This window comes from Sturnira hondurensis, unplaced genomic scaffold, assembly GCF_014824575.4.
Source record: "Sturnira hondurensis isolate 20B ecotype Veracruz unplaced genomic scaffold, ASM1482457v3 Scaffold0017254, whole genome shotgun sequence".
NCBI classification, from domain to species: Eukaryota; Metazoa; Chordata; class Mammalia; order Chiroptera; family Phyllostomidae; genus Sturnira; species Sturnira hondurensis.
The window spans coordinates 1,416,730-1,435,890 of record NW_028089885.1 but is presented as its reverse complement, the minus strand read 5'-3'; the positions used below and the strand labels follow the sequence as shown (position 1 = coordinate 1,435,890).

General features: G+C 53.0%; 3 protein-coding genes across 4 annotated transcripts in view; 1 reads left to right on the top strand and 2 right to left on the bottom strand.

The window, feature by feature from the left end:
- Positions 1–468: 468 nt before the first annotated feature.
- On the bottom strand, positions 469–5,762 carry CCDC116 (coiled-coil domain containing 116). The gene is made up of 4 exons (XM_037067382.1): positions 5,522–5,762; positions 4,113–4,676; positions 3,429–3,995; positions 469–2,264 (listed from the first exon to the last, which is right to left on the bottom strand). Exons 1-4 carry the CDS (start codon positions 5,591–5,593, stop codon positions 1,581–1,583), a joined length of 1,887 nt encoding a protein of 628 aa, XP_036923277.1. The 5' UTR covers positions 5,594–5,762; the 3' UTR covers positions 469–1,580.
- A 2,716-nt stretch (positions 5,763–8,478) lies between these two features.
- Positions 8,479–10,468, top strand: YDJC (YdjC chitooligosaccharide deacetylase homolog). The gene is made up of 5 exons (XM_037067452.1): positions 8,479–8,666; positions 8,757–8,916; positions 9,116–9,215; positions 9,310–9,487; positions 9,708–10,468. Exons 1-5 carry the CDS (start codon positions 8,503–8,505, stop codon positions 10,075–10,077), a joined length of 972 nt encoding a protein of 323 aa, XP_036923347.1. The 5' UTR covers positions 8,479–8,502; the 3' UTR covers positions 10,078–10,468.
- A 2,390-nt stretch (positions 10,469–12,858) lies between these two features.
- UBE2L3 (ubiquitin conjugating enzyme E2 L3) overlaps positions 12,859–19,161 on the bottom strand; it is a 45,848-nt gene continuing 39,545 nt past the window's right edge. For both annotated transcript variants that reach the window (XM_037067301.1, XM_037067302.1), the window contains one exon: positions 12,859–15,362. In XM_037067301.1, the coding sequence (XP_036923196.1) occupies positions 15,208–15,362 (155 nt within the window). In that variant the 3' untranslated portion in view covers positions 12,859–15,207. The remainder of the gene's footprint in view (positions 15,363–19,161) is intronic.

The following is a 19,161-nucleotide window of genomic DNA, read 5'->3' as shown; positions in this document are numbered from 1 at the left end:
GGGGTGGCAGGTGGCTGCTGCTCGCCATCCACACCGTCAGTGCAAACTGAACCCGACTGCGCATCTCAGTTTCAGGCTCCTGGGACGGAACCCAACTGGCTTAGCGGGGACTAGGGATGTGCCGGTATGGCCAAGCCACTATGGCCAAGTGGTACGACAATAGGGAATGAAAATGGCTGTCATGGCCCCACACTATGGTGGTGGTAGTAGTGGGTGGCCTCAGGGAGCGGGTCTTACAGGCTGAGCATGTTCCTTAAAAGATCCTTACCAGAAAAGCTCTGTGAAGAAAAATGAGTCCTTGGCCCCCCCACCTTAAGACTCTGGTCCCTCTGATTCACAGCAGAGCAAGCCCTTCGCCCTGAATCGCAGGGCTGGAGGCTACGCGGAAGGTCCTCCCTGCCTGGCTCCAGAGGAAGCTCCAGGGTTGCCATGTCCGTAGGTGTGGGCCACGAAGCATGCTCGGGCTCGGTGAAGCAGTCCTGGGCTCTCTCTGCACCGGGCAGGCTCCAACGGAGAGGCGGGAGAGACCTACCTTCTACGTGGTGAGTCACTGTAGAGCATTTCCCCGTGCTCTCTCAGCCACGGGAAAAGGCTGGTGAGGGGGGAGGTTGAGCTGGTCCCTGGGCAAAGGTGCCTTATCGGGGAGAAAACATACTCCCCTAGGAAGGTAGAGAGGAGGAGAGTGCTGACCTGTGGCCCAGAAAGGCCAGAAGCCCCAGGAGAACCTTGGAGATGATACCTGCTGTGCCCATAGACCCTTCTGGAGAGAGCAGGATGGTCCTGCCTAGGGCCAAAGCGAAAACGGTAGTCATGTGACCAACCTGGGGCAGCCAATCCTGTGCTTGACCAACCAGCAGCCCCCATGTGGCTTGGCATGGAACCTTCAGCTTCAGAAGTTGGAGGTGAGAAATACAAATTAGGAAGACAGGTAGTCGTGGGAGCAGCAGGAGAGTGTGTTCCCTCAGTCAGAACGTGAGGTGTGGCATGTCAGCGGGAGGGAGTCACCCTGGCAGAGGAGGAGGCCTCTGGAAGCAGGAGCCACGATGCACAGGGGCTGTGATGGAGGGGAACCACGAACCCTGACGGCTTGAAGAGCCGGGAAGATGCAGTACACAGGAGTAGAGACGAGCCCTGGACAGGGGTTTGTGTTCAACAGGGCATGTGAGGTCATGGAGTCCAGAGGACTGCCAGCTGTCACGAAGGCCAGCTGCAGCCAGACCGGCCCACTGGAGGTCCTATTCAAGGGCAAGTGAGCAGGCACATGGAAAGGAGACTGAACGTGCCGAACAGGAAAACTGTGCTCCAGAACCTTTATTTTTGCTGTTGGCTCTCTTGAGAGGCTGAGCAGAGTTCCTTGTGGGCATTTAGCCCATTCTGACCTCGGCTCAGGGCAGGGGCTGGCAGGGTGGGCAGCGTTTCCCTGAAGCAGGAGGAAGGGAGGAAGAGCAGGAAATCTAGAACTCAGTTCAGCTCAGCGGCACTTGGGGGGGATCTCTAGGGCCATCTGTGGAGTGGCTGATTTCTGCCTCCGCTTGAGGCTTGCGGGCTCTCTAGGTCTCACTCTCATCACCCCCACATTTCTAGTTCTTGTCTTCCTCCTTCTCCTCGCCGCTCCAGCTCTCCCCCGTGGGCGCCACTTGCTCATACTGGGTGGAGCCCACTCTAGCACCGCAGGACACGGAGAGCTGGGTCTCCAAGAGGTTCCTGGGCGCCTGCTCCTCAGCCGTATTGTTCTCCTGAGGGGTGAGCGGCTGGGGGACCTCAGTGTGGAGCTGCTCACTCTCAGTCACCTCCTGATCTGCCACAGCTGGCTTGGGTATGGTAGAGTAGGGCTCCCCGCTGTGCTGGGAAGTGCTCCCGTCGGGGGCAGTGTGATGGGAGGTGTCGTTCTGAGACGCCTGCTGGGGCTCTTGCTGGGGCTCTTGCTGGGGCCCTTGCTCGGGCACCTGCTGGTCCCACTGGGCCTCCTCCAGCTTTTGCAGCAGGCAGGTCCAGTCGACTGCCGAGGACAGGCAGATGTGGGAGCCTTTCACCTTCTTGAAGCCCAGCAAGAGGTCCATGAGTGTTTCAGTGATGGGGAAGGAGATGAAGCCCAGCTGCTTGGCCAGGTTTGTCTCAAACTTATACTTGCAAACAAGCAAGGAGACAGCCTGCTCTGTCAGATAGTTGACAAGTTCCTCGTGGCAGGGGTTGGACAGGCGGGCCGTGGACTTGGATGAGATGGAGGGCAGTCTCGTCTTCTTCATGAACTCGTAGTTGGGGCTCTGTGCAGCAGCCAGGGAGGGAAAGGGAGACACGTCATGCCACTCTCGCTGCCCTGCAATGCCCCTCACACCCAGAGCGCCCTTCATGTCACCCACATGGACACCATGTTCATCCCACTAAAGGTATGGCCTCGACACATCTGCTCTGCTGTCCCCCTAAAACAGCTGAGCACAGGTCAGCCAACCCTCACACTTAACCACACTGTCATCACCACACTGGCCACACGAGTCAGGCCCAGGACAAGGCTGGTAACCTCGGCACAGTGTCAGCCAAACTGAAGCTGGACAATCTAGGTTCCAGCAGGTTCTTGCCCAGCCCAGGCCTGGTTCAGAGAAGGGAAGTGTGCCTGTGCCTTGTTGGGTGAGGAGAGGGTCGGGGGCTCTGCTGGACTCCCACCAGGGTGAAGCCACCTACATCTCTTCTACATCTCATCATCTGGCCAACTAACTCCCCATTCGGGCCAGATACACCGGAGTGCTGTCCAAGGCAGTAGGGTCAGAGGGTCCTAGACTTGGGACACCGGGCCGCACTCTGGGCTGCTGTCTGCAGGGGATAGGACTCTTCCCGCATGGAAGGGTCTCCGGGATTCACGTGCAAATGTTAAAAAAATTACCCAGAATTAACAGTAGCCTTTATTTCTCTTCAATAACACCTGGCAGTAACTAGGCCAGGGTTCCTGGGCCCCGTGAGCTTGTCCCTTGCTCAGGTGGTTTCCAGAGTGCAGGGCAAGAGACCTGAACCATGGGTACCTGCCAGTGACAGTGGCTACAAAGAATGGTGGCTGAAGGGGCCCTTCTCTTGCACCCCTGCCCCTAACCCCCCGAGTCCCACCCATGAGGATGTCATCTGTGGTGATAGTGAAGTGAGCGATGGGGAGAAGCTTCTTTCCAAGGAGGGGAGTGGTGAGAACAGGGGGAGGTAGTAGGCGGAGAGATGTAGTGGGAGGAGAGGGGGCAGGGGGAGGCGGGCGGAGCTTCAACCTGGGTGAGGTGGGCCTGGCTGGACACTTCCACCTTGATCCCGGGGCTGGGAAGGGTGAGGTGCAGCCTCCGCCAGGGCTGGGCCCTTTGGCTGGAGCTCAGGGGCCCAGAAGTGAACATGGGTTGTCTCTGCTCTTTTGGGCCCTGGTCAGGGGCCTCCTGCCTGGGGTGGGGTGAGTGGACCTTGGTCTCTTCTGTGGGTACCACTTGGAGCCTGAATCTGGTGACCCCTTGGGCACTAGACACAGGAGAACCACATTCCTTCAGTTTGCCCCGTCCTCTAGACTTGCTGCTCTTTTTTCGGGCCATCTTGTAGCTGGAGGCTGTGGTGAGGGGAGAATCATAGGGCTCCTCCTCCCCTTCGGTGGGTATGGCCTCCTTGGAAGTTTCCAAATTGGGCTCTGTGCTGGGCTCCCATTCTGACGGGAAGAGAGGGCAGCCGTTGTGGCGGCGGGCGCCACTGAGCTTGTCCACAGCCTGGTTGACCACGCTCTGCAGGGCAGGGAAGAGGTGGTGCTTGGCCAGGAAGTCTAGGGTCAGATGGGGCTCGCGGAGTGCAGAGTAGCCAGGCAGGTGGAAGGACTCTGGCTGGCTCAGCAAGGACTTGATATCCTTGTTGAACTCTCCCTGGAGGAAGACCGGCTTTCTCTCTCCAGGACCCAGCTCTGATGCTGCGAGAATGCCCGAACTTGAGCCCAGCGAGTCCCATAGCAGAGAGTCCCCCTGGGAGCAGGACTGCCCCAGGCTTTTCTGAAGAGAAAGGGCGGATTCTCAGAGGTGTCCAGGAACAGCCAAGCCAGGTCTGAACCTGGACTCTGGGGTGGACTCCATCCCACCTCCCCCTGGGGCCATGGTGCCACAGCTCACCCCTCTGTTCTCCAGCCGCAGCAGCCGTTTGAGACTCTTCTCCTGCAAAAGTCTATCCCTCAAGGGTGGCAGTGGGCCCTCGCCATGGCAGCTCAGGTTGCTGCCCTGGCTGTGGGAGCCCAAACAGTCAGCTGTGATGCTGCTGTGTGAGTCAGACATGGAACTGGAGCAGGATGGGTAGTTGTTGGGGGGCCCAGTGCAGAGGCTGGGCTTGACGCGGTGCCGGTGCACAGTGCTGTGGCTGGGCCGGGCACGCACCCGCCGCCCACCCCTGGGCACCTCCACTGGGTCCTGCACCTCCACCAGCGGCACCCCAGTCTCTGTCTTCATGGCAGCCATGCGCTCAGCTGCTTCTTCCACCACCCTCTGCAGGCTGTCCAACACCTGGCCCTCAACAAGGAAATCCAGGAAGCTACCAAAGGGCCGAGGGCCCCTCAACTTTTGATGGTGGCTGCGAAGCCCTGAACTACCTGAGGGGCCATACATTTCAGGTGGGTGTGGCATGTGGCCCAGCCTGGAGGTCTGCCCCATTTTCGGGAATGCTGGCTTCTTAGGTGGCGGCACCTGAGAAGACAGGGAAGACGCAGTGGGCAGGAATGCCCCAGAGGAGGATGGAACCTCTGGGATTCTAAAGCACCAGGAGCTGGGGGGCAAGTGGGCAGTGGAAGGAAATGTGTTTTGGGGTCAGGCAGCCCTGTGTTTGGACCCTGGTTCTGCCACCCGTGTGACTATGGGCATGATGTCCCATCCTGAGGTCCGGTTTCCTGGTCTGCAGAGTGGGAGTCCACTTAGGGTTGCTCTGAAGCTTCCCTGATGTGTACATTTCACAGACACAAGCCTTGGCCTGGGAGCCCGAAAGCCCACTTCTGTCCTCACATGGAGTGTGAGTAGGTAACCACAAAACCCCCCTGGATCCTACTCAGGCTCCTCATCTGTCTGGAGAGCAGGCCAGGCCTGTTGCGCTGCTGGGCTGCATGGACCACCTGTGGTCCTGAGCCCTGCACACTCCACGGCTGCTTCTGTGACTTGAGTCCCGAGCCCTGAGTAGACTCGTTGATCCCACTTGGGAGCCCAGTCCATTAAGCCCCTCCCAGGCCACTGGAAGTCAGGGGACACTGGATGAAATTGAGCATGTCTAGGGCCCAGCAGGGGGTCAGAGCAGTAGTCACTCCTGAGAGTCACTCCTTAAGGACATCAGTAAGAGGCCCAGAGAGGAAGTCAATAAGAAATGAGAAAGTGATGTTAAAAAAAAAGGAAGGGAAGGGAAGGGAAGGGAAGGAAAAGGAAAAGGAAAAGGAAAAGGAAGAAAAGAAAAGAATAAAGAGATGGTTGTGATCTGGGGCACCAGAGCTGGTGAGGAACATGATGGGGTTGGTCAGGCCCCAGAGTAGGCTCTGTTGGGCACATACCCGGGACAGGTATGGGGTGTGGCCGGCCTCATCATCTGCCAGGTATCCCGAGTGGTAGCGACAGCTGGTCATGATGTGGGTACCCAGGGTCTGCTGCCAGCCTCCTCTCTTCCGTGTTGCATGCAGCTGCGGATTCCTCTCTGCGTCGGGTGAGGAGATGGAGTGAGAGTTCCCCTAGTGTTCAACTCTCCATCCGGCTGTTGGACACTGTGCCAGTGGCCCAGGGGTCCCCAGGTCCCTTGCTCTCCCCATCCCATACGCCTTATGACCCGTTTTCTGCTGGAGTCCTCTGGACGTCTACCCGTGCCCAGAGTTGTCGGGGTGAGATCCCAAGGATGTCTGCGTCCTGTCCCTGACCCTCTCAGACCTTCTCCTTTCCCAGGCCCCGGTCATCCTGGCATCTGTCTCTGTCCCAGAGCCCATCCGCTCACCAAAGTCTGCACATCACTCGGTGCCAGCCAGTGTGATCTGCGCCCTCCAGAGGGCAGGGACACTTTGCCTTGGGGTCACCCCAAATCCTCCCAGCGTGCTTATTTGCATGCGGTTTACTGATTGGCTCTCAATGGGAGTTCATTCTCTAGTGCCCCCGACACAAAGGTAGTGGGCGGGGCCCATATTGGCTCCTCCCCCATTTCTTCCGCCTCGCAACATTCAGAGCCCAGAGGGAGAGGTTCTGATCCTCATTCTACATCTGCCCAGAGGGGGGCCTAAGGGACAAAACCAGTCCCTGTAGAGACACAGGCACCTTCTTCAGCTTTTCTCCGGTCCCTGCATTGTCCCCGGCCTCTTGCTTTCTGTCTTATTTCCAGTATCCTCCCCTCGCCCAATGTGGACAACGCCCGGGTCTGCTTTGAGCCCTCCCCATTTTGCATTCTCCCTGAGCTCAGTGGAAGGAATCCTGACTCTAAGCCACAGACCCAGCTTAAATTCCTAGCTCTTCTGTTCCACCTCTTTAACCCTCTATTCCTCCTCTATAAAAGGAGCTGAATGTCCTTCCACATGGAAGTATGAAGATCACATTTTCATATCACACACACACCAGCACCCTACAATGTCCTTTACCGGGCCCCCCTGTGCCCGGTAAACTCCTCATGCAGTCCCCCTCCAGATGCCACCTCTTTAGAGAAGCCTTCCCAAAAGGTTCACCCTTCCCTGGCATACAGAATGACCGCAAATCCCATCTCAGATTCTGTCACACGCTTGTTATTACTTATTTGTCCACCAGATGGAGCTCCTTGGGGGTGGGGACCGAGGTGCTCAACCCTAATCTCTTAATATTTTTAATACCACTAGTAGTATTAGAATAGATACTCAATAAATGTCAACTTTCGCCTTCCAATCTTCAGGCACTCAGGACCTTTGGCCCTTCCAGGATCAGCTTCCTAACAAAGAATGATGGTTGAATGAAGTCCGATGATGTAACAATCACATTTGATTGGCACAATCACAACAGTTCTTATGCCAAGAGCTTGGTGAACTCTTTGAGGTCTCCAATTCTTACACCGCCCTCATGGGAGTTGCTATTATTTGTTATTCTCAAGCTTGGTTTTGTCATCTCTGCCCCTGACCCAGGGGGCAGCCAGGGCCTACAGGACCAGAGCAGACCCACATGCAACCTCAGAGCTTCAGATCCAGTCCCAGCTCCACTACTTTGGGCAGGGTCACTATGAGCAAGAAACTTCCCTTCTCTAGCTTAGTTTTTTCATCTGTAAAACAGATTGGTAAACAGAAAGGACATCACTGATGTTGTAGGCTGAACATAAATACTGCATGTCCCTTGGGAAAATCAGGACAGCTACATCATGTCAACCACGTGACTATTTGTATAGTCATGAGTAGGGAAAGCTTCTTTGGCCCACAGAGAAAAAGAGGAGTCCAAATGTAAAAATTAAGAGATGGAAGCAGGGGTTAGTGCTTTTGCAAATGAAGTGATTGGCATTACATGTTTTCTTTCATTTTCTTCTTGTATAGAGCTTTTACAAACCACCAAAAAGACTCCTCTTAGAAAAACCAATAAAAGACAGCCCTGGCTGGTCTGGTTCAGTGGATTGAGTGCCTGCCTGTGAACCAAAGGGTCACAAGCTCGATTCCCAGTTAGAGCACATGCCTGGGTTGTGGTCCTGGTCCCCATTAGGGGGTACATAAGCGGCACCACACACTAATGATTCTCTCCCTCTCTCCCTCCCTTCTCCTCTCTCTAAAAGTAACATTTTTTAAAAAATTAAAAGAAAGGAAAATCAGTAAAAGACCAATGGGCAATTTGAAAAAAGAAACATAAAGAGCTAATGAAACCCTGACTAGTGTGGCTCAGTTGGTTGGAGCATCCTTTGGTAGCCAAAAGTTTGAGGGTTTGATTTGGGCCACTGCATGTTCCTGGGTGGAGGGTTCAATCCCCAGTCCAGGGGCATATGGGAGGCAACCAATCCATGTTTCTCTCTCTCCCTTCCTCTTTCTCTAAAAGTAATGGAAAAAAATAGTCCCTGAGTGAGGACCAAAAAAAAGCAGCTAATAAAAACATGAAAAAGTTCATAGTCACTATAAAAAAAATGAAACAACACAAGAATGAAATAACACTGATTCGATTACTATTTCTCAAAATTTGGGATGGGGGAAAAGAGGAATGGGGTGTGTCTATTTGCTTAGTGAGAACACTAGACGGACACTACACCCAGAAAGTTAACAGCACTAATCTCTGGAAAGGTTGAGATTTCTTTCTTCAAGTTATCTTTCCTGTATTTTTCGCATTAAGTGTCATTTTTGCAGTCACTGAAAGTTTCGAGTTGCAGTAAACATAGCCCTGGGCAACTTTAGGCTGGATCCTGCCCACGGGGTGGAGGTGGGAGGTCGTTGCAGGGCTACCGCGGACCGCTAGGTGGCAAGAACAAAGCTGAAGTGCTGGCGCGTCTAGTGTGAGCGTCTAGGGGCGGGGCCTGAGCTGTAGTCCACTCCCCTCACGTCCCAGCCGCAGGTGTTGGGAAAGGATGTCTTGGCCGCGCGTGCAGCTGGTGGTCACGGCGGACGACTTTGGTTACTGCCCGCGGCGGGATGAGGGCATCGTAGAGGCCTTCCTCTCCGGGGCTGTGACCAGCGTGTCCTTACTGGTCAACGGCGCGGCGGCGGAGAGCGCTGCGGAGCTGTCTCGCAGGTGAGGAGCGACCCCCTACAGAGACTTAGGGAGGGCTTCGGTCATCGCCGCTCCGTGGCCGCCAGTACTCCCGCCGCTTTCTACCCTCAGGCACCAAATCCCCATTGGACTCCACGCCAACCTGTCCGAGGGCCGCCCCGTGGGCCCGGCTCGCCGCGGTGCCTCCTCCCTGCTCGGGCCCGAAGGCTTCTTCCTTGGCAAGATGGGATTTCGGGAGGCCTTAGCGGCCGGAGATGTGGCCTTGTCCCAGGTGCGAAAGCGCGGCTGCCGGAGGAGGACCCCTCCCACCAAGGCTCCGCCCCGAGGGCACCCTGACGCAATCGGGTGGGAGCCCATGCTGGATGCTTGCCAGATTCCAACTCTGGAGCGGTTACACGCTGACATAGGGAGAGGTTCTCTTCAGTAGCTGCTTCCGGACGTTTAAGGTGCCTATTGCCCTCACCTTCCAGGTGCGGGAAGAGCTGGAGGCCCAGCTGTGCCGCTTCCAGGAATTACTGGGCAGGAAACCCACTCACGTGGACGGGCACCAGCACGTGCACGTGCTCCCAGGTTAGTGGTCCCAGGCTGTGTGCCCAGGTGAGGTAGGAGGTGCTCCCAAGCAGGGAGGCGTGCTCCACCCTGACTGCACCGCACCCGCCCGCAGGTGTGTGTCAGGTGTTTGCAGAGGCACTGCAGGCCCACGGGGTGCTCTTTACTCGGCTGCCTCTGGAGCACGGACTGGGCAGCTGTACTTGGCTCGAGGCGCCGGCGCGTGCCTTTGCTTGCACCGTGGAGCGTGACGCCCGGGCAGCTGTGGGTCCCTTTTCCCGCAGAGGTCTAAGGTGAGCCTCCCCTCCCCCACAGTTGTGTCCTGTTCCCTGCCTGGCCCAGGTCCCAGTGGGTCCAGCTGGCTGTGCAAAAGGCCAGCTGAGTCCGTTTCTCAACATCGAAGGGAGTGGGGCTTCCATCAACGGTGGCTCCACCTCTGATCCGTCAGCCCTCAGCCTAGCCCTGCCCATCACTGTCCTGCTGGTCCCTGCTCTGATGCCTGGGTATCCACAGGTGGACCGATATCTTCGTGGGCCTGAGCACCTGTGGCCGGCATATGTCAGCTCATCGCGTGTCAGGGGCACTGGCTCGGGCCCTGGAAGGTACACCCACAGGCCACTGCCTGACAGCCGAGCTGATGACCCACCCAGGCTACCCCAGTGTGCCACCAGCTGGAGGATGCGGTGAGGGCCCTGATGCCTTTTCCTGCTCTTGGGAGCGGCTGCATGAACTGCGTGTCCTCACTGAACCCACACTGCAGACCCTGCTTGCCCAGGATGGTGTGCAGGTCTGTGCCCTCCATGACCTAGACTCCAAGAGACCCAGGGAAGGGGTCCCTGGCGAAGCCACTCTGGAAACCTTCCTGGAGTCCTCTCAACTGTGATGCTGACAGCCAAGAACTAATGCCCCAGTGTTCAGGAAGGGGGCAAGAGCTGAGCTTTGGCACAGCCCAGAACCAAACCCTAGAGTGGGTTCTCGGACTTCCCTGGGCAGAATGATGCCACCTCTATGCCCAGGTCTTCATGACTTGTGGAGTGTAGCCACAGCTTCCGCAAGCCCTCTTGGCTGCAGGAGATTCGGCCTGTGACATCTTGGCCTGGGGCTTGCCAAGCATTTTGGGCTCTTCACATTTCCATGTAAACATTTTCTTTATTTAGGTATAGTGGTGAGAGATTACTATTGCCCAGAAAACCTTCACAGACACACAAACGGACAGAAACAATTTTCAGGGCATAAACCTGGTCACTATTCCAGAAAAGATACATAAAACAAGCTCTACTTTTTGCTCATTTTGCTCATGCTTATGTTTTATTCTTCTTTGGGGAGTGTAGGGGGAGAATATCTCATCTGGCTATTTTTAGAGAGGTGTATTATCTCAATATTTATTTAGGATGCCGAATTCCCAACTGGCCCTGGTGCTGTGTGGATACCCTGAGCCCGGACCAGATACGGGGAGCAGAGCAGATGGGAAAGGGGAAGAAGTTCTTGGAAGCACAGGGAGTCCTGACCTGCTCTGGGGGATGGAAAACCATGTGATCCTTCTTGTCTCATGTGAAACTGCTTATGTGCAGGCAACTAATGTGCCCACTTAACAGACCTAGTGGTGGGAGTGGCAGAGCAGGGCTTTGAAGCTCTCTGTTCATGTTCTTGCCATGCACTATGTCAGTCATGGAATCAGGTGGCAACAGAGCCTTCTCCTGGCCTAGGCAGCTTTGACTGCCATTCAGCTTTCTCAAGGTGGGGAATCTCCGTCCTTTCCGCCTCCATCCACCCATAACCCCATCCTGGATTATGGCTTCAGCCCCCATTTCTGGTTCCATCTTAACCTTCCCTAGACCTTGACTCTTCTAGGTACAGCCCCTTTCCTCCTACCTTTCATTCACGGCTATAAACTGGTCACTGGGAGTTTGGTCCCTCCTGTAGTCTTGCCTTTGCCTCTTTAACTCAGTCCACTGGGGTCTGGCCACACTCCTGCAGGCTGTTGGCTGGAGCTAGCAGGGGTGACCTGAAGGTAGCCTGTTGGCACAGGAGCACCTTCCTCAAGGGGGATTCTGCTGTTCTGAGAGGAGGCAGCTGGCTGTGTGGCAGATGTGGGTGGGCAGGAGGGACTCTTGGAAATCTGTAGACGCTAGATCAAACTGGGGTGAGGCCCATGAGCAGAGATGAGGGACCAGCCCAGTGCTAGGGACCCTCAGTGTTTTAGACTCCCCTTCCGGGACCTTGGTTATGGTTTCTGCAGTATTGGGTAGTCCGTTTTAGTATGTCTTGAGAACCACATGGCACCCCCCAGAAGCAGTCTGCAAGCAAAAACACTTCCAGCCCTGGCCGGTATGGCTCAGTGGACTGAGCTCCAGCCTGTGAACCAAAGGGTCGCTGGTTCGATTCCCAGTCAGGGCACATGCCTAGGTTGCAGGCCAGGTCCCCAGTGTGGGGGCATGCAAGAGGCAACCACACATTGATGCTTCTCTCCCTATGTCTAAAAATAAACAAATAAAATCTTTTAAAAAAATCATCCAAGACATCTTTTAAAAAAACCACTTCTAACCATCCAGGATTGGTTACCAAGTACTGCCTGGGCCAGGCACTATGCTGAAGTCCCAGCTTCAGCTCTGATCCTCAAGTAGCTGCCATTCCCCCTTGTTGCATGAAAGATCGAGAAGCCAATTTGGATGGACAGGAAGAACTCACTCAAGCTCCGGCTTTGCCTCCCACTGGGTCAGGTGGCTGCCCTGCAGGGTGGGGCATGCAGGTGCTGCCAAGTGTAGAAAGAACAGGGCTCAGGCCACCAGCCTATAGACCTGACCCTGAGGAAGTCCTGAGGCCCTTGGGGCTAGAGGGTGACAGAAGCCAGGCTGCAATGGGCACTAAAGTGATGAAGTAGGTGCACATTTCAAGCTGAACAATTAAAACAAGGCAAGAAAATGGCAGCTCCAAAGTTCAGGAAGCTGAGGGGTCTTGCAGGCCGTGGCTGTGCCTGGGCTCAGAGGGACCAAAGGTGGAACGCAGTAGGAGCTAGACTGTAAAACCACAGGCCATGTACCCTGGCAGTCACGAAGGCCCAGTTCCCCACTCTGTAAAAATAGGAATAATGGCGTCCACAGGGTCGTCCTGAGCTTTACAGAGGATAGTGCTGGGAGAAGGTAGAGCACCCGGCCTGCTCCTTGCTTCCCTGTAACATGACACCCCAGGTAAAATTTTCCAGAAACCTGCCGACTTGGCTGACAGGGCAGGCCTGGTCTCCACTGGTTTCATTTAACAGGCAAGGAACTTGGCTGATCAAAAAATAGTGTCATGGCCATGGGCCGAATCAGTGCCTCAGCGCCACCCTCATTAGTTCCGGGACCAGCCAGCTTGCTCCTCCAAGTATGGACAATACCACTCTGCTGGAGCTGACAGGACTGAAGTGATGCACACACCTAGAGGTGCTGTCCCCTCCGGAGACACCCAAGGGGTCCCTCTGCAGACCCCAATATTCTGGACTTTAAGCCTTTTCTGCTCTCTTCGGGGAAGGCCTCTGTGCCTCTTTCGGCGGCTGGGCATGCGGAGAGAGAAGCAGGCAGAAACTGGGAGACCAGAGGCCCCAGCCCCCCTCCCATACCTCTGAGAGCACAGGCTCCTGGCACTGCCGCTGCCAGTAAGGAAGAAACCCACACGACCAAATCAGTGTTGGAGAGCATTTTTATTAAGGGCAGCAGAACGGGATCGCAGCATCTTAGAAAGCCTATTCTCTGCCGTGGGGGGCAGGGAGGAGGGTGAGGACCCGGCCCCTTCTGGTTCCATTCAGGCAGGAATAAATTCCAGAGTGGGCTCAGGTCAGTGGTGACAGCTCTCCCCTTCTCCAGAGGACCCAACTGTTTGGCTGTGGCGCTGCCAGGGCACCAGCGTGCTCAAAGCCTGCCCTGAGGGCTTGGCAACCACCGAACTGCTTCAGGTTGGATGGAGCAAGCCACCCAGGCCTTAAGAAGGGACCACCTATGGCCTTGCTCTCCCAGGGCCAGGCCTGTCCTGACCGGGGCAAATGGTGGGGTACAATGCCAGGGCTGAGAGTACCCTGAAGGGCTGCCAGTTTGACAAAGGTACCTCTGGCGGTGAACAGAGAAGTGGGGTGACAGGCAGGCAGAACTATGCTGGTAGAAACACGAAGCAGTGGGACAATTTCCAAGAATGGCAATAATTCTGCATTCAGAGAAGCAACGATGGTGGCCTACATGGACAGCTTCTGATAGAATTTGGCATTTTATTACAAATCTGTGAGTGAAATGAAGTCCATCATCACCTTTTTGCTAATGAAGAGACATGTGGAAATGCCGGCCCCGCTCTCCTGGGCGTACAGGAGTCCCCAGAACCTGTCCCAGGAGTATGTAGGACTAAAGAAGCTGAATTCACTAACACACTGCAAGGGCGACAAACCCAGACAACTACACAGCGTTACGCTGCTGAACCTCCCCATCGCTCCCGTTTCTGCACACTAAAACCAAGCTGTCTTACAGGTCATAAGCCCTAGAAAGATCTCAGTTTTAGAACTAAAATTAAAACAGAGCAAAGTTTCTTTAAGTCATTTCTCCTCTGAATCTAGTGCCCTAGAGAGCCAAGAAGCGAAGCCACCAGTGTCCGAAGCGGAGCTGGTGACTCCCTCTGGGTGTCAGCAACATGTATTCTCCACTAGTTCAGGGACAATCCCACTTCCTTTGAAAAAGACATTAACATTCAAATCCTGACAAGTTCATCTGAGGATAAATTCTAAGGTCAATTTTTATTTCTACAAAAAAAGGCAGTCGAAACAATATAAAACACATGTAAAGGATATTACTGAGTGAGCTTCAAGTGGAGCTTGACTCTGCAAAGGCTGTGAGTCCGGAGGCAGAGGGAAGGCCGTCCTGTCCCCAGGCTGGGCGGGGCTGGCCCTGCCCGCTGCTCAGAAAGAGGCCAGCGGGGCTCAGGGACCCCAGACTGGTGCTGGCTGCAGTCGCGTCCTGCCAGTTCCAACCCCGCAGAGTCCAGCCATGCTGAGGGCGGGCCGAGGTGGGGCTGCTGCACTGAGGAGTTGGAGAGCGAGCTCTGTGGCACATTCGGATGCAGCCTGCTGACAGGTGACCATGGGATTTCAAACGACCTTCTGGCTTTAGCGTTGTCTGCGATGACCAACACATCTTCTAAAATGGCTGCAGGGAGGAGCGCCAACCTTCGACCTCAGGGGCCTCTCCGATGAGAAATTCCTGGCACAAGCGCAGTGTCCTCTGGGTGGCAGGCCCTCCCCTGGGGTGGCAGCAGACCTGTGTTGCAGGGTTTTCCCAGGCAGGCCAGGCCAGGCTGGAGTTCAGTCACACACACAGACATGGGCTGCCACTTAATCCACGTTATTGTGGTAACATTGGCCAGGTTTTTACATAAGAGCTGGGCCTCCCTTTTCACAGCTTTTTTTGGGGGGGTGGTGGTGGTGGTGGTAATAGTTGGCTTGTCTTTAAATTTTTTAAAAAGGATGTTATAAATTGGAACCAGCAGAATTTGAACAAACTCCCACACTGGGCAGCGCAACATAGGGGAAGAGAAGCCACCCGACTGGACAGAACTGCCTCTTCCCCTTTGTGGAGGAGACAGGGCTGGGTCTGGGGAGGGAGTGAAACATAAACTGAATGCGAGAACGTGAGAGCTGCAAGGGCAGGGGCAGAAAGGGAACCACAACATTTTATGTTAAACCTTAAGGTCTAAATGTAAATTGAAGATTTGGGATAAATTTGGACCAAGAAAAGAAACACCATTCTTTTAGAGTAGATTGAAGCAGTGATTTTTAAAACAAAGAGAGCAGAACTAGAACATCTTAAATTTTTAATCCTTTCTTTACAGGTTACCTATATCACTTTTGATTAAGAAAACTGTAGAAAGTTAGTAACTGCCACAAGCGAACGCCAGGCGGTGGCACGTGTCAATTTCCCACAGAGTCCTGCTTTGCGAGGTGTCTGAATGCACTGCTCGGGTCTCTGCTCACACTCGCTGGGATCAATCGTGGCAGATTTTAGTCCACAGGTCGCTTTTCCCCATATTTCTTTGTAAACTCTTCAGCGTTCTTACAGAATTTTTTACGGTCCTTAGAGTATTCTTCAGCTAGGTCAGCCCGAAGAGGATGCTCGGGCTGGGGGTCGTTCACCAGTGCTATGAGGGACTGGATTACTGCCAAGAAAAGGAGAAGGTACTGCTGGTTACAATGGTCTCAGAAAGCGCCCAGGCAAGACAGGCACCGACTCTGACTGATTTACAGCTATGTGCTTCTAAGACAAAGCAGCCTCCGATGTATCCAAAATTCTAACCAGCGCCTTATAATCAGAAGGAGACAACAGACAACAAACAGTCAATGCTGGGTAACTGCTCAGAGTAACTGATGCCTCTTCCCCCTCCTCTGGGGACCTTTCCGAATTAACACCCCGGGGAGCCCCAGGCCCCAGTCTCTCCCTCCCTCTCCCAAACTTGGGAGGCTTCAAGCCTGACACACACAGTCTCTCTTCTCTCTCACACATGCGTGCACAAATCTTCCCCAGGGCAAGGGCTGAGTGGTATGTTCCAGAACTGTGCTCAGTTCAGGGTAGTTTCAACGAGAATGACAATGAAGGGTGCACAACAGGCCTGCATCACCTAACTGCATAGTAAGTCCACCCTCAAAGACCCCAAGGAGCTTCTGAACCAGCTGAGGAAGGTTCATTTGACCACCCTGTCTAACCACTGGGAGTGTTCAACCCCCGCAGTGGCATCACGCTGTCCATCCAGAAGCAGAGGTCACACCAAATTTCACTGATGCACTGAAAGGTGAGCCTTGGGACAGAAGAACCTCAAGGGAACGGAAGGTGCTGGAGGGAGACTGAGGGAAGTAGGGAAGGTCCTAGAGTGCCAGGCCTCCTCAGAAGTGGGGTGCACACAGCCAACGCACCTTCTCACACACACTTCCTCTTATCCGCTGGCCCCATCAGGACCAGTACCTCTAGAATGCTGCAGTCCTCCCCACTGGCACATTCCCAGCAAAAAAGGCATCTCTCCTCTGGACTGCCAATGCCACAGATTCCTTTATGAGGGAACCATATTTTCCAGGCCAGCATTATAAGGAATGGATTCAAACGCTGGTGTTGGCTCAGTCGTGGACAAAGACAAAACCAGTCAACAGCACCACGCTGAGTGAGGGGAACAGCACAAAGTGCTCCTCCTATCCAGGTGGCCAAACGCCACATGCCACCCACCTGGCCCATTGATGTTACCAGGTGAGACAGAGGCAATCAAGGGTTCCCGTGACCACAGTGGGCACGGGTGAGGCAATGGGGTAAAAGCAAGGAAGGGGGGCTCCGCAGGGCTGAGTGAGAAGGAAGGATGGCTGGGCAAGGAGGGTGGGCTATGAGTAGCAAGTGGGGGTAAAAGGCCTAGAAGTGACTCTGTAGGCCAGGGCCGCCCGCAATCTCTCTGCTAACTTCCGCCCCCACCCACCCCCGCCTCCAGCATGCTACCTGTATTATCTCTAAGAAAAAGCACAACATAGAAGTTTTTTGTCTCTTTTATTGCAAAATTTACCCGTCCTATATTTCATTCTTACACACCTGAGAAGAGATGATGATAAAGCTATTTTGCTTATTCCTATTTCCTCAACTTCAACCACTGGTATTCCACTGTTTGCCATATATCCACATATAGCCAAACGATACTTACTTAATATATTTTTGAGATTTCATTTTTCAGTATATATTTTAAAGGAAAGTAAACATTAGTAACTCAACTGGAAAATAACTTTTACTTGCCATAAATTGAAGACAAGCATCAACAGGACCAGGCCTTCCTGGTTGGATGGTCTCAGACAAGCATTACAATAAGCACCTCAGGCCTCCTCCTGCCCAGCCTGGGGAAGAAACTGCACCTCACCAGACACTCTTCCCAGCGGCACTCTCCCCGCTGCCCTGACGCACTGCCCTCAGCCCCCTGGCCACACTGCTCCAGTGCACGCCAAGGTTCTCCACTCCTCATTCAGACATCAGACTGCTCCATTTTCCTTACGTGCTACTTACAGCACTGAAGAATAGAGTGAAGAAATAATATGGAGTCACTGTGTTCATGTTGCTAAATTATTAAAATAAAGTATGCTGAGGTATGAGGCTCACCTTAACTAATCTTAAACTTCTGCACTTAGGCCAACACCTGGAGGTACATCAAACCTTCAGGTGACATCCCAAATAACTTCCAGAAGAAGCTGTTCCTCTGTCCAGAGCATCGGGCACCTAACAATCACCTTTCTGGATCAATCTTGACCCTAACATGCAGGACTGATTCTTCTCAGAAACGAACTCCACTCTAAGAAACCCCGCTTTTCTCTCTCCTCTGAAACACACCTGTCTGCTGCCCAGCTGTGTTTCCAGTCTGCACACTGATAAGGAGCTTGACCACATCCTCCAGCAAAGATCTTTCCTCTTTTGGGGTTTGGGTTTGAGAACATAAGTGGCTTCTGATCTTTTTCCAAGATCAGAAATGGTTCTGTAGCAGAACTGCTACTTCATTAGCATTTCAGGACCCCCACAGGACTGACCACTGTGGGGCGGATGTGGGGCCCTGATGAGTTTTCAAGTTTTCCTGCTCACTCTGTCAAGGATACTCAGGCTTTCGGTTTCTTACTATGGAGACCTTAATACCCAATGTATTAGTATAAAAACCACTTGATAATTGTTTTGCAAGTTTGCTATTTGTTCATCTAATTATTTCCTGAAAACTTACTTTTACTTATTTGATCAAGTTTAAATATTTTCAAATTTATTTAGTAGTTCTGATGAGTATTTCATTCTTTTTCTGTTCGTTTGGGTGCATTTCTGTCTCCTCGGTTAAACTATAATACAACCCAGTGAGCTTAGTCTGTTTTGATAGCGAGGACACTAAGACCTGCAAGTGCCTGCCAAGCTACAACCTTGGCCCCATCCCATCAGTTTTTATATCAAGAACAGCACACTTATGTTATCTTATAAATGCCTGGCTCTGGTTTCCTGACCCAAATGCTCCCCAGAAGTACTTTTTATCTCCAAAAAAAATAGGGGCTAAAATACAACCAAAATTTACCTCCTATTCTCTCATTGTACAAAAGTAGGTTTACAGTTGTGTGTAAAACACAGATTATTCTTGTATTATTTATTAATTCCTGTATTATTTTCCATACAAACTCTACACCTACCTTCGCCCCACTCTGTATACATAGCCAGAGAATAATAACGCCTACACAACTTCCTCACTTTTGTTCTTCTCCACTGTGTTTGTCATGGAGGACACTGTCTGCAGTTCCCCCGTTCACGGAGACCCAGGGTGGTCCACTCTCTCAGAGCACAATGTGAATGGCCACTTCCATGGAAGGCATTATAAAAATGTGAAGCTCATCTTTCCCTGTTTGCTATATTTCTCCAGTCCTTTTTATAAATTTCATCTACTTGATCTGGTACAGTAGTGTATGGGAGATAATTGTTTTATTTTTCTCCATGTAATTTTGTTGTTACATTACGTTGTTTAATACATACAAAAGCGGTATTGCGGTGGCTTTGTTCCTGGCTGTATTTTACATGACAAACCCCAATAAACCACAAAACTAAGATCTAGCTCTGCTGCTAAAATACCCACTAGAACCAGACACACGGCTGAACAACTTTATGATCATATCCTTCTGGTAATATTATTGCCAACTCCTACGACCTTTCTGTTTGATACAATTTTGCCTTGTTTCTTGAATTTTTGTGCTATTTTTAGTCAATTTAAAACAAGATTTTATTTCCTTATTTTTAGAGAAAGGAAAGAAGGGAGAAAGAGAGAGAAACATCAATCTGTGGTTGCCTCTTGAGCACCCCCTACCGGGGACCTGGCCTGCAACCCAGGCACGTGCCCTGACTGGGAGTTGAACCAGTGACCCTTTGGTTCGTCGGCCAGCACTCAGTCCAGGGAGCCACACCAGCCAGGGCTTTAGTCGATT

Bases quoted from the DNA above. Each gene is read 5' to 3' on its own strand.
- CCDC116 (XM_037067382.1), bottom strand. From the start codon at position 5,593: ATGACCAGCTGTCGCTACCACTCGGGATACCTGGCAGATGATGAGGCC. The intron at 3,996-4,112 runs GTGAGCTGTGGC...CTTTCTCTTCAG, and splicing joins TGCGGCTGGAGAACAGAGGG to AAAAGCCTGGGGCAGTCCTG. The intron at 2,265-3,428 runs GTCCACTCACCC...GCTGCTGCACAG, and splicing joins TACCCACAGAAGAGACCAAG to AGCCCCAACTACGAGTTCAT.
- YDJC (XM_037067452.1), top strand. From the start codon at position 8,503: ATGTCTTGGCCGCGCGTGCAGCTGGTGGTCACGGCGGACGACTTTGGT. The intron at 8,667-8,756 runs GTGAGGAGCGAC...TTCTACCCTCAG, and splicing joins GCTGCGGAGCTGTCTCGCAG to GCACCAAATCCCCATTGGAC. The intron at 9,488-9,707 runs GTGAGCCTCCCC...GGGTATCCACAG, and splicing joins TTTTCCCGCAGAGGTCTAAG to GTGGACCGATATCTTCGTGG.